The 16,005-nt window shown below is 38.8% G+C and overlaps 1 protein-coding gene across 2 annotated transcripts in view; it reads left to right on the plus strand.

Annotated features, from left to right (window-relative positions):
* The window catches only part of gad2 (glutamate decarboxylase 2), a 103,346-nt gene that overhangs the window by 306 nt on the left and 87,035 nt on the right, over positions 1 to 16,005 (plus strand). The window contains exons 2-8 of one of the 2 annotated variants that reach the window (XM_034166371.1): positions 116 to 267; positions 431 to 493; positions 568 to 708; positions 1,180 to 1,413; positions 2,489 to 2,579; positions 7,268 to 7,380; positions 7,942 to 8,057. In XM_034166371.1, the coding sequence (XP_034022262.1) occupies positions 192 to 267; positions 431 to 493; positions 568 to 708; positions 1,180 to 1,413; positions 2,489 to 2,579; positions 7,268 to 7,380; positions 7,942 to 8,057 (834 nt within the window). In that variant the 5' untranslated portion in view covers positions 116 to 191. Of the gene's footprint in view, positions 1 to 52; positions 268 to 430; positions 494 to 567; positions 709 to 1,179; positions 1,414 to 2,488; positions 2,580 to 7,267; positions 7,381 to 7,941; positions 8,058 to 16,005 lie in introns of those variants that run through there. The other variant, XM_034166379.1, reaches the window with a different exon arrangement.

Raw genomic sequence — 16,005 nt, forward strand, 5'->3', positions numbered from 1 at the left:
AAATTGTTTTTTGCGCAGCACCTGTGGACGCTCTGCGTGTTCTTACGGTTTTTTTTTTGTTTGTTTTTTTTTTCTGTGTGTGTGCGTGTGTTTCGGTGCGTGTGGGGACACACAGGTCCGGTCCGCTCCGAAGAGGCTCCCGGTGGCCGCGTGCGGATGGGCTCCGTCGGGTTCCGACCTCTCTAACGACGATGGCATCACACGGCTTCTGGTCTCTCGGCGGAGACAATGCGGGGGCCAACACCGGGAGTCAGAGCCCCAATACGCGTGAGTGTCTGACGCAGCGGGCGCAGTCTAATTGCTGAGCTGACCTGTATGCGTAAATATTCTTCAGGAGGAAATGCGCACCGGACTGTTACACATTTTTTGGAGGGACATAACCCGAAGCAGCTGTTCAACCTTATTTGACGTTTTTCCTCTTCTTTTCCAGCCAGGGCTTGGTGCCAAGCGGCGGCCCAGAAATTGTCTGGAGGAATTGGATCGAAATTATGCGGTAGGCGATGCATCCTTTTTTTAAATGTTTTTAAACGCGTGTATATTTAATCTTTGTCTGAAAATGTGCCAAAGCGCTGCTCAATGTGGGAGAAGTGGAGAAAGCTGCGGTGCCGCCCGTCAAACAGCCGCAAATAGCGGCTGGAAACTGCGGCTGCAACGAATCCTGCAACTGCGCCAAAGCGTCTGGAGCCTTCTCCGAGCTCTATTCAACAGGTACAAAAAAAAAAAAACAACAACAACAACAACAAAACCACGATTTTAAGTTGTAATACAATTAATAATAAGTGCAACTCGAACCAAAAAAGCGCATTTGCTGCAAAATATCGCCTGATTTTTTTCTTGCCTTCCCCCTTTAGTCATTTGCAGCTTACAAAAAAAAACCCAGCTGCTATTTTCTGCAGCTCGTGCAGTCAATTTAAAAAGAAAAAGTCGCTTATTTTTGATAAATAATAGTCATAATCTCATTTGTTTTTGTTGTTGTTGTTGTTGTTGTTTCGCTGTGCTGCGTTATTTATTTCGTAGGGGTGACCTTCAGAAAAAAAATGTCTAAAGATGCGTATCAATCCTTGCAATTAACCTGTAAAAATTCCTTTGCACTTTGGTGTCATAACACCATTGTGATGATATTTTTTTGGAGCGTGAAATGACGCGTGGAGCGACTGAAGGTGCGTGTCTGTGCCGCAGACCTGCTGCCTGCTGTGGACGGCGACACCAAAACCATGACCTTCTTGCAGGAGGTCGTGGATATCCTCTTGGCCTACATCGTGGAGTCTTTTGACAGGGAAACCAAAGTGATTGATTTTCATTATCCCAACGAGCTGATGCAGATGAACAACTGGGAACTTCAGGACGAACCGGCCACGCTGGATGACATCCTGATCAGCTGCAGAGCCACACTCAAATACGCCATCAAAACTGGTAGGAGAAAGAAATGATCACTGCATTAAATAAATAAATATTACACCAAACCCCTTTTAATATTTTCCCCCTGCAATTTAAATCTGCTGCATTTATAAACATAAGGCCTAAATTTGGGCCTTCTATGTTTTTATGGATTTCTTAAAAAAAAATATATATTTTTATGAGATTGTAAATTAGAACAGCAGCTATGAATGTTTTTAGTGTATTATTAATATTATCATTATTGTTGTAAAGTGTCTGGTTTCATCTTTTTAAATGTTTTCTGGCAATAAACTGAATAACTTTGAGTTTTGGACAAAACAAGACATTTGAGTCATCATATTGGGCTCTGAAAAATATTGGTGGATGTTTTTCACTATTTTGTAACATTTTATGGATCTAAAAACCTAATTGATTAACTAAAATATTAATCAAATTGATTATGAAAATAATCATTACTTGCAGCCCCACATGTGAATGCGGTTGAACTTGGTTTGGAAAAATCTGATTTTAAAACTCAACAAAATTGCCTTTAAATGATCAAACAAAAAGCTGTCCACATTTTCCTTCTGACCATCAAACCAATTAATGTGGTGACGTAGTAAATCTGGTTCCCAAACAAGGAGATAATGGATTCATAAACGGGCATCAGAGGCCAAATCCATTATTCTATTCAGGCAGAAACAGCAACACGGTGTTTACAGCTGCAGCATGGCTTCATTTATTGCAAAAAAAAAAAAAAAAAAAAAAACCCAGGCAAATAGATAGATAGATACATACATCCATTTTCTGCAGATTTTGACCTTCATTAATGTTTAATGGAGTTGTATTTTTTTTAAAGCATTTGTGTTCATTTTTTAAAGCATTTATCTACGTTATCTTTTTTTTCTGCAAGGTATTTTTTTGTGGAAGTTTTAAAATAATCACGTCAGATTTTATTTATACAGCTCATGCAATTTGATATATTTTGCAGGTGCATTTCTAAGTGAAAAATAGAAATAAATTTAAATTTTCCAAAAAATTAAAGGCACAAAATCATATTTACATTTTCTCAGTGATAACATTGTCTTTCTTTTTGCTGATTTTTATCCAGCCCACCCCAGGTACTTCAATCAGCTCTCCACAGGATTAGACATGGTTGGACTGGCAGCCGACTGGCTCACATCCACCGCTAACACCAACATGTAAGTTTCTTTATCAGGATTTTTAATGATAATGGTCATGTGTTCCATCTCCGGAGCAACCAGATTCACTGTGCGTCTGCACAAGCTGATAGCAGCAGTCTCCGCCCCCCCCCCCGTTCCGCCCCCTGCCTCCCACCCTCTCTCTCAATCATGGTAACTGACAGGCAGACCCCCTTTTTACCCCCCCTCCCACTGCCGCCTGTTATCCCTCCCCCTCACTTCTGATCCCCAAGGGGATTCAAGGGAAGAAAATTAGCTCCAAAATTAAATTCAGTCTAATCTGAAGCTAATTTTGGTGTGCGTGCTTTTCGGGTGATAAACTCTGCAGGATTCGGCCTCAGCAACTCTGAGATGCTGCAGAATACGCTTGGTGTTGACGTGGGTTGAAATAAATGCAGATAATGCTCATATTTTTAATAGAAAATATGCATTTTATTGCAGCAGCAAAAATGAAAAAATATTTGCACAACAGACGGGCTGCATTTCTTGCAGTTGTACAATATGTAAAGCCTTAAATACGAATGTGCATTCTTTATATTTATGTGATCAGCGGCGGTGCCGGGGGGGGGGGGGGGGGGGGGGGGGGGACATATTTGTGGATCTCAACTGCAGTTTTGCGCTGAGAATGTCTCAATATTGTGTAACTGAGCAAAGTGATGAATGTGTGTGTTCGGTGATCCACCAATGCTGAATCACCCTTCACAAACAGAATTTTCAGTTTTGCAAATAAACATTTATTTGTAAAAACCCACACACAAGTTACAAATCATAAATTTGTGTTTGTGGATCACAAAACACGTGTACAAATCAAAGCGTATTTGTAAATCATCCTCTGTGCATTTGCAGGTATTAATGAGACAAATTTAATTCCATACTCCAAAAATTTAGGGGTCCTAAATATTTATTACGGCCACTCTTAAAACTTCACTTATCTTTATTTATACCTATGTGCAAGTTTACTGAACTTGCAATCATTCTAAGTGATGTGTGTGTTTGCATTGATACCACATTTTAGAGGAGCACGGGTAACTAAAACATATACCTTGGTATTTATAAAGCAATTTACTATATATTGTTCATTTCGATGACATTTTGTGGAGCCCCCTCCAACTTTTACTCGAGCCCCCCCCAACAAAAATTTGCTGGCACCGCCACTGTATATGATACTTAATTTGGCTTGCCTTTAATTTTCTCTTGACACAGCACATTTCCCCCCCCAAAAAAATAATTATTCAGCCACTTCCTTATTAAGAAAATCTATATAAATGGAAAACTGAACAATAATAATCTTATCATGTTTGAATATTTTCCTAAATGTATTTTACTTATTAATTTTTGCAAGTGTCCCTGAGCTAACAGCTTAAATTAGACTATGGTATAAATATAAACAGAAATATTCAGACAGGAGCAGACAGTGTCTTTATTGGATGATATAGTCCATTTTCCGGTTGATGGGTATTTCATGCCACGTTTATTGGCGAAAGTGGTGCCATTTGTCGCACAGGTTGGTGAAGACACTACATCAAGCACATCACAGGGTGTATTTAAAACTGGAAGAATCACAAGTATTTGACTTGGGATTGTTTTCACACTATTATCTCAATATGATCTTTGTAGGTCATTAGGCATGTGAAAGATGGTTATTATTTATTTATTTATTCATTTTTGGTGCAAATTATCCCGTGGACTCCAAGGTTATGCAGCTAGAAATAGATTTACATAATATTATTTCTTAATCCACCACTTTATTAATATACAGGGAGGGGTTTAGTGTTTTTATGGCAAAAATAAATGAAATAATTATCAGGGGAAGAATGGCTTTTTTTTTTTTTAACCACTGAATTTACAACTATGGAGACTGAAAAATATGAAAAGCTAGTTTTTAGAGGTCACAGCAAAAAAACTGAGTTAGTTGTTACACATCATGTGTAATAACTATGAATTTAATAACTAATTTAAATTAAAGAGATTGTCACTGTTTATTTAAACTGTGGTTGAGTGGCTAACTGAACTCTTAATGTTTTGGCAATTGTATTTGCTAAGGGCCCCTTCACACATAGTACGAATGTGATCAAATTGCACATGAAGTGTGCATGAAACAGGAATCCTATGCAATACGTGTAAAATCGTAGCTGCCTCCAACGCCTCATTTGTTAGGGGCCCTAACAAACTTTGACCATATGTTCTCGTATCTTACATATTGTAAAACACAGTGCGGGTTACTATGTTAATCACTGAGAGTTTAACAGCTGACTGAAGTATAAATCAAAATATGACAACTCAAAGCCACTTTGTTAAGCTAGGTGTATGATTGCTAACAATGCTAGGTGGTTGCTGCTGAGCCATTGTATTGACTGGGCTTGACCTGCTAGCTTTGCTAAATCAGTCATGATCTGTACAGGGAATTAAAGTATCCCCTCCAGTCTTTTTTAAATGACTGTAGATTTTTTTTTTTTTTTTTTTTTTTAATTGTTTGTATTTTGATACAGCATTTTGTTTTGGAAGTTTTGTTTTGTATAAACAAACATACTGCATTAAATCAATCAATCAATCAATTTTTTTATATAGTGCCAAATCACAACAAACAGTTGCCCCAAGGCGCTTTATATTGTAAGGCAAGGCCATACAATAATTATGTAAAACCCCAACGGTCAAAACAACCCCCTGTGAGCAAGCACTTGGCTACAGTGGAAGGAAAAACTCCCTTTTAACAGGAAGAAACCTCCAGCAGAACCAGGCTCAGGGAGGGGCATTCTTCTGCTGGGACTGGTTGGGGCTGAGGGAGAGAAACCAGAAAAAAGACATGCTGTGGAGGGGAGCAGAGATCGATCACTAATGATTAATGCAGAGTGGTGCATACAGAGCAAAAAGAGAAAGAAACAGTGCATCATGGGAACCCCCCAGCAGTCTACGTCTATAGCAGCATAACTAAGGGATGGTTCAGGGTCACCTGATCCAGCCCTAACTATAAGCTTTAGCAAAAAGGAAAGTTTTAAGCCTAATCTTAAAAGTAGAGAGGGTGTCTGTCTCCCTGATCTGAATTGGGAGCTGGTTCCACAGGAGAGGAGCCTGAAAGCTGAAGGCTCTGCCTCCCATTCTACTCTTACAAACCCTAGGAACTACAAGTAAGCCTGCAGTCTGAGGGCGAAGCGCTCTATTGGGGTGATACGGTACTACGAGGTCCCTAAGATAAGATGGGACCTGATTATTCAAAACCTTATAAGTAAGAAGAAGAATTTTAAATTCTATTCTAGAATTAACAGGAAGCCAATGAAGAGAGGCCAATATGGGTGAGATATGCTCTCTCCTTCTAGTCCCCGTCAGTACTCTAGCTGCAGCATTTTGAATTAACTGAAGGCTTTTTAGGGAACTTTTAGGACAACCTGATAATAATGAATTACAATAGTCCAGCCTAGAGGAAATAAATGCATGAATTAGTTTTTCAGCATCACTCTGAGACAAGACCTTTCTGATTTTAGAGATATTGCGTAAATGCAAAAAAGCAGTCCTACATATTTGTTTAATATGCGCTTTGAATGACATATAAATAAGACATATAAATGAGAGTTATGGACACGGCTGCCGTTCGAATAGGGTCGGCCTTTTGCCACCAGAGTCTTGCCGTGCGAATAGTGAAATGAGAGTTATGGACACGGCTAAATAAAAAAAAAATAATCAAAATTGAAAAATATTAAAGGAGTTATGACATCCTGAATGCAGTATGTTTGTTTATACAAGTAGTTCCAAGTTTTGCCACCAGAGTCTTGTCGTGCGAATAGTGAAATGAGAGTTATGGACACGGCCGCCGTGCGAATAGCCACAGCCTTTTGTTTTTCTCAACACAGCTAGCTAATGTGATAGTCCACCATTTTTGAGTACTTCTGTTGCTTCAAAGGTTGACAATATTTAATTGACATCAACAGATGTTTGTCAAAGATCATCGATGTTAAAATGCATGGGTGGATCCAGGGGGTGGCTTTGAGTGGCACGGATCACATGTTCAGAACATGTTATAATATCCAGGCTTTTTGCTGTTTTTGTGTTTTCTTGTTTGTTTTTGAGTAAATTTAAAAATTCAGAAATCTTGGCAAATTATACTAAACTAGCTGCCAAGAATAAGATGGCCCCCACATGCTGACTAAAGTGAGATAAATTCCCTGTTGCTAAGTTTGGCTGCCAAATTAGAGTTTTCTACAGGCCAAAATACTAGACGACAGTCTGATAGCTAACAAGCTAAAGATGAGAGTGCACTTGAAATTTCCTTATTTAATTTTACTCTGTAGACGTGTGTGTGTGTGTGTGTGTGTGTGTGTGTGTGTGTGTGTGTGTGTGTGTGTGTGTGTGTGTGTGTGTGTGTGTGTGTGTGTGTGTGTGTGTGTGTGTGTGTGTGTGTGAGAAGGCAATCTAGAAAAAGTAACTGAGATAAAATTGTATATTATAGTGAGAAATTGAAGCCAGTGATGGGTTTACTGATGCATAAACTTATTTAACATTAAATAGAATTTTATTACATTATTCATAACTAGGAAAATGTCACCAAGGACACACCCTAAGTTTTTAATTAGTACTACTACCGTGACTACTACTACTACTTATTATTATTATTAATATTATTATTATTATTATTGCTGTTGTCGTTATTGAATATATTATTAGCTGATCCATGTGGTATTGCTTCTCTGAAACAGGTTCACCTATGAGGTGGCACCCGTCTTTGTGCTGCTGGAATACGTCACACTAAAGAAGATGAGGGAGATCATTGGCTGGTCAGATGGACGAGGAGATGGTATCTTCTCTCCAGGTGTGTTTGGTGATGCAGATCCCACACCCCTGTGGTTTTACAGAAAATGGAACAGCTTGTGTGTGTGCTGTTATGTATCAATTTGCATTTTGATGATATAAATGGAAGTCAGTTCACAGCCAATTAGCATAAAATAATTTTCTCTTTCAGACTTAAACACCTTCTAAAGAGGAGGGAAGGAGGGGCAACTGCTTCACAGTTTCATGTTTGCTAATGTCAACAGAGGGCAGAAAAGCTAAGAGCACAGAGGGAGTGTTGCTTCATTCTCTGTGCAGATCATCATTAAATCACAAAATCTTTAGAAAATAGTTGTTGGCTGATATATTAATGTTGAAAATGCCATTCATATCACCTTTTAAGTGATCACCAACAGCTATCTTTGGCAGAAGGGTGATCAACAACAACATTTTCATAAAAAATTCAAAATTTTGCACAGTATTTATTTAATTTTCTTAAATTTCTGTAGAGACTTACATGTATGTCGATTAATGTAAATCTAACAACTATCAAAGTAGGTTGATAGTTTCCTGTTTGCAAATTGCTAAACCTTGTCTCTTCTAGGTGGTGCTATTTCAAACATGTATGCTATGCTGCTGGCCCGCTTCAAGATGTTTCCAGAAGTGAAGGAGAAAGGAATGTCGTCTGTTCCGAAGCTGGCAGCCTTCACATCTGAACACGTGGGCTTCTATTTTCTTACGTTTTTACCTGTTTTGGTTCCTTCACTGATGTGCTTCTCGTTTGATGATAAAATAATGAACCCTGATTCAGCATCAAATGCTTAATCAATTGTAAAACATTTCACTTCTGTGGAAGAATACAGTAACTTAAGGTGATATTGACTTAGAAGTGGACTACATTTTTGGAAACAGTGCATGTTACTATGATATGACACTCAAGCGTTACTGTCAAATAATTGACAAACCTCAACAGCCAGTCAATGGGTGGAGCCAGGATTTTTTTAAAGTGTTCCAAGTCTACACTAGATATCACCGTAGTGAATATTTTACTGCTCCTGGTGGTTCATTCAGTGTTTTGAGTCTTTCAAAATGGAGAATAGGTTTTGAAATAATGGTTGCATTTCAGGTTTTTTTTTTTTGTTTGTTTGGTTTTTTTTTAAGAGTCCAGAAACATTGAATCAGTTTTCAGAAACAATAGTTCTATTTTGAATTCTGAGGCTTTTGAAACAAGTAGTCATTTTCTGAACCAAGTAACTTCCCAGTGGACATTTGAGGGTGATGGATTAGAGGTTAGACAGGTGATATTAGCAAGGCTGAATCCAGAGTGAAAATGTGACAGATGCATTTTTGCCCAATGATAAAATAAAAATCATGCTCGTCTTGTTATTCAATAATCTTCATTTTTTTATTCGTTGTTGTTGTTCATTCGGCTGCTCCCGGTTTTGTTCGGGGTCGCCACAGCGGATACAGCCAGATCCACATCGGTAATTGGCACAAGTTTTACACCGGATGCCCTTCCTGACGCAACTCCAGTTTTACCCGGAGAAACACACACAGCTGCTGGTGTTCCAAAGAGGTCTCCCATCCAAGGACTAACCAGATCTTTTATTTGTGTATCACATGGCTGTGGAACTTCCCTATAATTTAAAAATAATCAAGTTTTTAGAATTTTGCAGAATTTATTTATTTGCTCCAGAAGAAAGGTAGATCTGCAAATTTACAGTGTAGTTTTTAGAATATTATAGAATTTATTTTTAATATTTATTCGCTCCAGAAGAAAAAAATTGTTTTACAAATTTACAGTGTAATTTTTGGAATTTTAGATCATTTTTTCCAATAGTATTTATTCACTCCAGAAGAAAAATATAACTACCAATTTACAGTGTATTTAAAATATGAAGAAAGTTCTGTGTGTCAACAATGATTTAATTTCTTTGATTATCAGAAAGTGTCCTATGCCACGTGACCGAATGGGTGCCTTCATTCGAATACATGTATTTAGTAAATAAATAAAATGTTTTCTGATCTGAAAGTTTGTGTGTGGCATAAATACACTTAAACCAGGCATACTTCCATGATGATTTATAGATAAATTAAATATGTTTACAATCAATGCATGTGGCATGTCCGATATCGTCGGCATCAACAATTGACAACGACTGAGTTTCGGCCATCCTACTAAAACTGACCAACGATTTTAGTAGGAAAACCACCGAAAATGTAATTTCAGTCATCATAGAATGCCTTTCAAACCACACTATTGTCTGAAAACTATTTTTAAACCACTCACCGTTTCTTGCTGAAATAAGCGCCCAATTTTCCTTGCACAACAACTCATCGACTCAACTGGACTGACGCTATGTTTGTTTTGATCCACCTGCATGGTGCACTGTGGGATCAAATCAAAAGCTGTGTTCACCGTGGGGACACGTTCGGCACTATTCGGGATTATTCGAGATGTTTATTTTTTTTACCGATGACGAACGATGCGTAAAAAAATCTGACCAATGCAACTGCATCGGTCCAAACCAGTCTGGATCCAGGCCTGATTAGAGAGGTGGGCTTGTGACCAGAGGATCCTTGGTTCAATTCCTCGTCAGACAGGAAAATAACTTGAGGTACATTTGTGTATTTGAGCACCTTGCATGGCTGGACTTGACATCTGAGTGTGAATGTGAAGCATCAGTGTAAAATGCTTTAAGTGTCTGCATCAGATGGAAAACAGTACATCAAATGGAGTCAATTAATGCTTGAGTTTCAAGGATTACATCCTTTCCTAAAGCAATAGTTTTATTTAGCGTTTCAAGTCTGTTGAAACTTCAAATTGCTGCAGTCGACCATGTATGAAACCACACAGTGCTTCCAGAAAGTACTTACGGCGCTTCACTTTTTCCACATTTTATGTTACAGCCTTATTCCAAAATGGAGTAAATTCATTTATTTACCTCAAACTAAGCAATCACGTGTACCTAACGTAAGTATTCACACCCTTTGCTCAATATTTTGTTGATGCACGTTTGGCAGCAATTACAGCCTCAAGTCTTCTTGAATATGATGCCACAAGCTTGGTGCAACTATCTTTGGGCAGTTTTGTCCATTCCTCTTTGCAGCACCTCAGGTTGGATGGGAAGCATTGGTGTACAGCCATTTTCAGCATTTTCAGAGCTCTCCAGAGATGTTCAATCAGGTTCAGGTCTGGGCTCTGGCTGGGCCACTCAAGGACATTCACAGAGTTGTCCTGAAGACACTTCTTTGATATCTTGGCTGTGTGCTTAGGGTCATTGTCCTGCTGAAAGATGAACCGTCCCCCAGTCTGAGGTCAAGAGCGCTCTGGAGCAGGTTTTCATCCAGGATGTCTCTGTACTTTGCTGCATTCATCTTTCCCTCAGTGATGCTGCCACCACCATGCTTCACTGTAGGGATGGTGCCTGGTTTCCTTCAAACATGACACCTGACATTCACACCAATGTGCCTTTAATTAAAAAGTGGCTTCCGTCTGGCCACTCTACCGTACAGATCTGATTGGTGGATTGCTGCAGAGATGGTTGTCCTTCTGGAAGGTTCTCCTCTCTCCACAGAGGAATGCTGGAGCCCTGACAGAGTGACCATTGCATTCTTGGTCACCTCCCTGACTAAGGTCCTTCTTCTCTGATCGCTCAGTTTGGACAGGCGGCCAGCTCTAGGAAGACTCCTTGTGGATCTGAACTTTGGGACCTTCAAAGCAGCAGAAATATTTTCGTACCTTTCCCCAGATTTGTGCCTCAAGACAATCCTTTCTCAGAGGTCTAAAGACAATTCTTTTGACTTCATGCTTGGTTTGTGCTCTAACATGCACTGTCAACTGTGGGACTTTATATGTAGTGTGACACTTTCAATAGTTATATATACTTAGTAATATACTTATACTTAGTATAAGTATATATACTTAGTATATACTTATAGTTTCATTTCATTTCCATTTATTTGTACAAGGACAGCATACAATTACATTATGCTCATCAAGCAGAGATGTTTGTACCAGATTGTAGCTGCAACAGCTAATTTCCATCTGTAGTTCTTGAGGGTCAGGGGGATACACATAGGGCTATTAAATACATCACAAACAAACCTACAAAATATATAATACTAAATTCATAAAATATATAATATTAAATTCATTCTTACATCATTCATTTCTAAAATACTGTGCCATATCAAAACGTTTAAAACAACCATTCATAATTCATCCCTGTCACTCATAACATGCAGCATCAAAACATCAAAATTGTCAAGACATTCATAAATTATCTAAACCTCTCAATTACTGTACAATATCAAAACACTTGTAAAAGATATTCACCCTTCATACAGTTCATCTTTCAATTTCTATATAGAATCAGAATACTTATTACACATGTTCAGTGTTACCTTTAGCAGTGCTATATATTTAGTGCCTACATCTTTGGTTTTGAAGAAGCCATGATTTTACTTTTACGGAAAATGTCTTAAAGTCTGGTTGTGTTTTTATTTCTTCTGATAATACATTCCACTTCTTTGTGGCTCTGTAAGAAAATGTCGATTGTGCAAATGCAGTCTTACATTTGGGAATGGTACACTGCCTCTGAGTGGTTGCTCTTGTTACCCTTGTTGTTGTATCAAAGGACAGGTGAATGCAGTTCTTGAGAGGTGGCGGAGCTTGATTATGAACTATTTTGTATACCATTTGAACTTCATGGAAAAAGATAAAATTTTCAAAGCTGAGCATAGCATATTTGCTCAAAATATGACAATGATGATATTGAATACTTTTTTGATCAAGGATTTTAAGAGCCCTTTTATACAGGGACTCCAAAGGTCTTAACGTTGTTAGATTTGCTTGAGCCCAACTTGTTATACAGTAAGAAAAATGAGGTATTATCATTGCATTTAGAAAGCATTTTGCAGCCTCTGTTGTTAATGTGTTTCTTATGCTTTTAAAAGTAACTAAATTAAATTTCAAAGTCGTTGTTAGATTTGCTTGAGCCCAACTTGTTATACAGTAAGAAAAATGAGGTATTATCATTGCATTTAGAAAGCATTTTGCAGCCTCTGTTGTTAATGTGTTTCTTATGCTTTTAAAAGTAACTAAATTAAATTTCAAAGTGTTTGAGATCTTTTTTTATATGCTTCTTAAAACTGAGAGTTGAATCTAATGTAAGCCCTAAATATTTGAACTCAGTTACATTTTTTATAATTTGATCATTGATAATAATATTTGGATATACTGTTGTTTTATTCTTAATAGTGAAATACATGGCTGCTGTTTTTTCCAAGTTTAATGTTAGACAGGATTCCTGAAGCCAGGTAAAAACTCTTCCCATGGCTATAGTTAGTTTGTTCACAACCTCAGTCATATTTGTTCCGTGTGTGTATATTATTGTATCCTCTGCGTACATTTGTATGCTCACATTGTCACATACTGAAGGTAAATCATCTATATATAAAGAAAATAATGCCGGGCCCAAAACTGACCCTTGTGGTAAACCTATATTGCACAGTTTTATCTCAGATACTACATTATTAATTCTGACACATTGATTTCGCCCTGATAAATAAGATTTTAACCAACTGTGTTTTCTGATAGTTTGAATCTTTGTAATTTTGAATAGAGAAGTTCATGATTTACGGTATCGAACGCTCTGCGTAAGTCTAAGAAAATTGCTCCAACAACTCCTCCTTTGTCTAAATTTGATTTTATGTTTTCCAAGAGATAGCTACAGGATGTATCTGTAGAATGGTACTTTCTAAACCAAACTGCATAGGATGTAACAACGCATTTGATTCTAGATGGTCAATTATTTGCCTGGACACTACCTTTTCTATGATTTTGGAAAATATTGCAAGAATGCTAATCAGTCTATAATTTTCCATTTCTTGTTTATTACCAGATTTGTGTATAGGAATTATTGCTGCAATTTTCATTTTATCTGGGAAAGAATTTTGTTCAATTGAAAGATTCGTTAACCTTGTTAGTGGTTTGATTAAGTATTCATAATTTTTTTAATGAGCGCAGAGTCTATTCCATAGATATCTTTGCTTTTTGAATTTGTCAGAGAAATCAAAAAATTTTTTTTACCTGAAATTCATTAGTTAACCATAGGTTCAATTTTGGGTTATCTGTTATTAGTCTTTTTTTTGGGGGGATACACTGGAGTGAATTTTTGGCTAAGTTCATATATAGAATTGATAAAATATGTGTTAAAATTATTTGCAATACTTACGCTATCATTAAAAATTTCATTACAACATTTAATTTGTGTAATTTCACATTTTTGATGATCTTTGCCCATCAATTTATTGAGTGTTTCCCATAAGGCTTTATTATTGCCTTTTGCTTCTTTTATGTTATTTAGAAAAAAATTCGCTTTAGCTTTCCTGAGTTCTGATGTTACTTTGTTCCTCATCCCTTTAAATACTATGTGATCTGTATTCCGGCCTGATTTAAAAAAAAATTTTAACGCCGTATCTCTAATTTTCATCATTTGCCTCAAGTCTCATTTAACCCGGGTATATTTTGCTTTTTATCTTTTATTGGTACTGTCTTCCTGTATCTAGACAATATGTCTTGGATTGTACTTATTATTTGATTTGCCACGTCTTCACAATCGGGTCCTACAATTTTTCCATCCCAGTTAATCAGCCCAAGATCATTTTCCAAAGGTTCTAAGTTTCTTTTTAGAATAATATCTACACATTTTACCTTTATTTCTCTATTTTGATTTTTGGTCCTAAATCGGGATAATTTACGTGCAACTAATGTAAGATTGTGGTCAGACATTCCAGTTATTAAATTGTATGTTTTAGAGATACGGTCTACTTTATTACTAAGATTTAAATCCAGTAACGTTTGTGATTTATTGGTGATTCGGGTAGGCTTATTGATTAATTCTGACAGTTGATATTTAACGCACATGTCACTCAATTTCTTTCTTGTTTTTTTGTCCATCCAATTTAAGTTGAAATCCCCCAAAAGGATCATTTCTTTTGCACTATAAATTTTTAACAATTGACCCAGGTCATCATAGAAATCCTCCTTAGCGGACGGTGGTCTGTAGAGGACAAATACAAGAAAAGACATTTCAGGTGATAATGTAATTTTTACACCAATACACTCTAAATTGTTGTTGGGTAAGTCCAGTTGTTCACATTGCAAATATTCTTTTACATATATCATAACCCCTCCACCTTTGCAATTTAATCTATCATTTCTATATATTTTGTATCCAGGTACTATTATGTGACTTAAGGGGGAGTGAGGTTTTAACCAGGTCTCCGAGAGACACAGAAAGTCTAAATTTGAGTCCGACAGAAGATGTTGATGTTCCGCTTTTGAAAATATGCTTCTAATATTTATATGCCCCCCAAATATGCCCTTTGGTTTTAACTTTCGATCCCATAAAACCCTGGCATGATTAGCAGTTTGAAATAACTTTGTTGCTTTCTGTTTTGTAGTCGCTATATGCATATTTTTAACGTCCTGATTCATTTTCTTACTGGTCTGAATCGGTGTATGCAATCCACTATTGACGGTGGGATGTTCATCGTCAGCCGCTGGTGGTGTTAGCTCCCCTGCTAGCACCGCTGAAGTTGAAGGCCTCGCGGCTACTAGGCTGCTACTATCCATAGGCGGGGTTCCGCCACAGGTCGCTGGCGGGGCTAGCTCCCCCGCTAGCACCGCCGATGAAGTTGAAGGCCTTGCGACTGCTAGGCTGTTGTTAGCCGTGGGCAGGGTCCTGTCCAGGTCCGCTGGTGCCATCAGCTCCCCCGCCAGCACTGCCGATGGAGTCGAAGGTCTCGCGACCGCTAAGCTGTTATTAGCCGCGGGCGGAGTCCCGTCCAGGGCCACTGGTAGCGTCAGCTCCCCCGCTAGCGCCACTGAAGTGGCCGAAAGCCTCGCGAATGGTAGGTTGTTGTTAGCCGTCGATGGCATCCCATCACGAACCACTGATGGTGTTAGCTCCCCTGCCAGCACCACTAGGGAAGTTGGAGGCCTCACGACTGCTGGGCTGTTGTTAGCCGTAGGCGGGGTTCCATCACAGGTCGCTGATGGCGTTAGCTCCCCTGCTAGCACCGGCGATGAAGTTAAAGGCCTCACAGCTGCTAAGCTGTTATTAGCCACGGGCAGGATCCCATCAAAGGCCGCTGGTGGTGTCAGCTCCCCTGCTAGCGCCACTAGAATGGTTGAAGGCCTCGCGACTGGTGGATTGTTGTTTGCTGTCAGTGACGTCCCATCACAGGTCGCTGGTGGCGTTAGCTCCCCTGCTAGCTCCGCCGATGAAGTTGAAGGCCTCGCAATGGCTAGGCCGTTGTTGGCCGCAGGCAGGGTCCCGTCAAGGGCCGCTAGCGGTGTTTGCTCCCCTGGTAGCACCGCCGGAGAAGTTAAAGGCCTCGTGACTACTAGGCTGCTATTAACCGCAGGCGCAGCCCCATCTGGAGCCGTTGGACCGCTACTAGTTGGTGTTAACACTGGTAATAGGACCCACTCAAGCACTTGGTGTGTCCCGAGAGCTGCTGGTCCTCTGCTGCAAACCAAGCGCATGTCCGCACAATGACTGATCCCATGCTTAATCAGGTCCACCGCTTCATCAGTATGATGTACTGGACCAGGACACTGGTGAACGTCCCCAGACAGCAAGAGAAACATGACTGC

This window comes from Thalassophryne amazonica, chromosome 1, assembly GCF_902500255.1.
Source record: "Thalassophryne amazonica chromosome 1, fThaAma1.1, whole genome shotgun sequence".
In the NCBI taxonomy this organism is placed as follows: Eukaryota; Metazoa; Chordata; class Actinopteri; order Batrachoidiformes; family Batrachoididae; genus Thalassophryne; species Thalassophryne amazonica.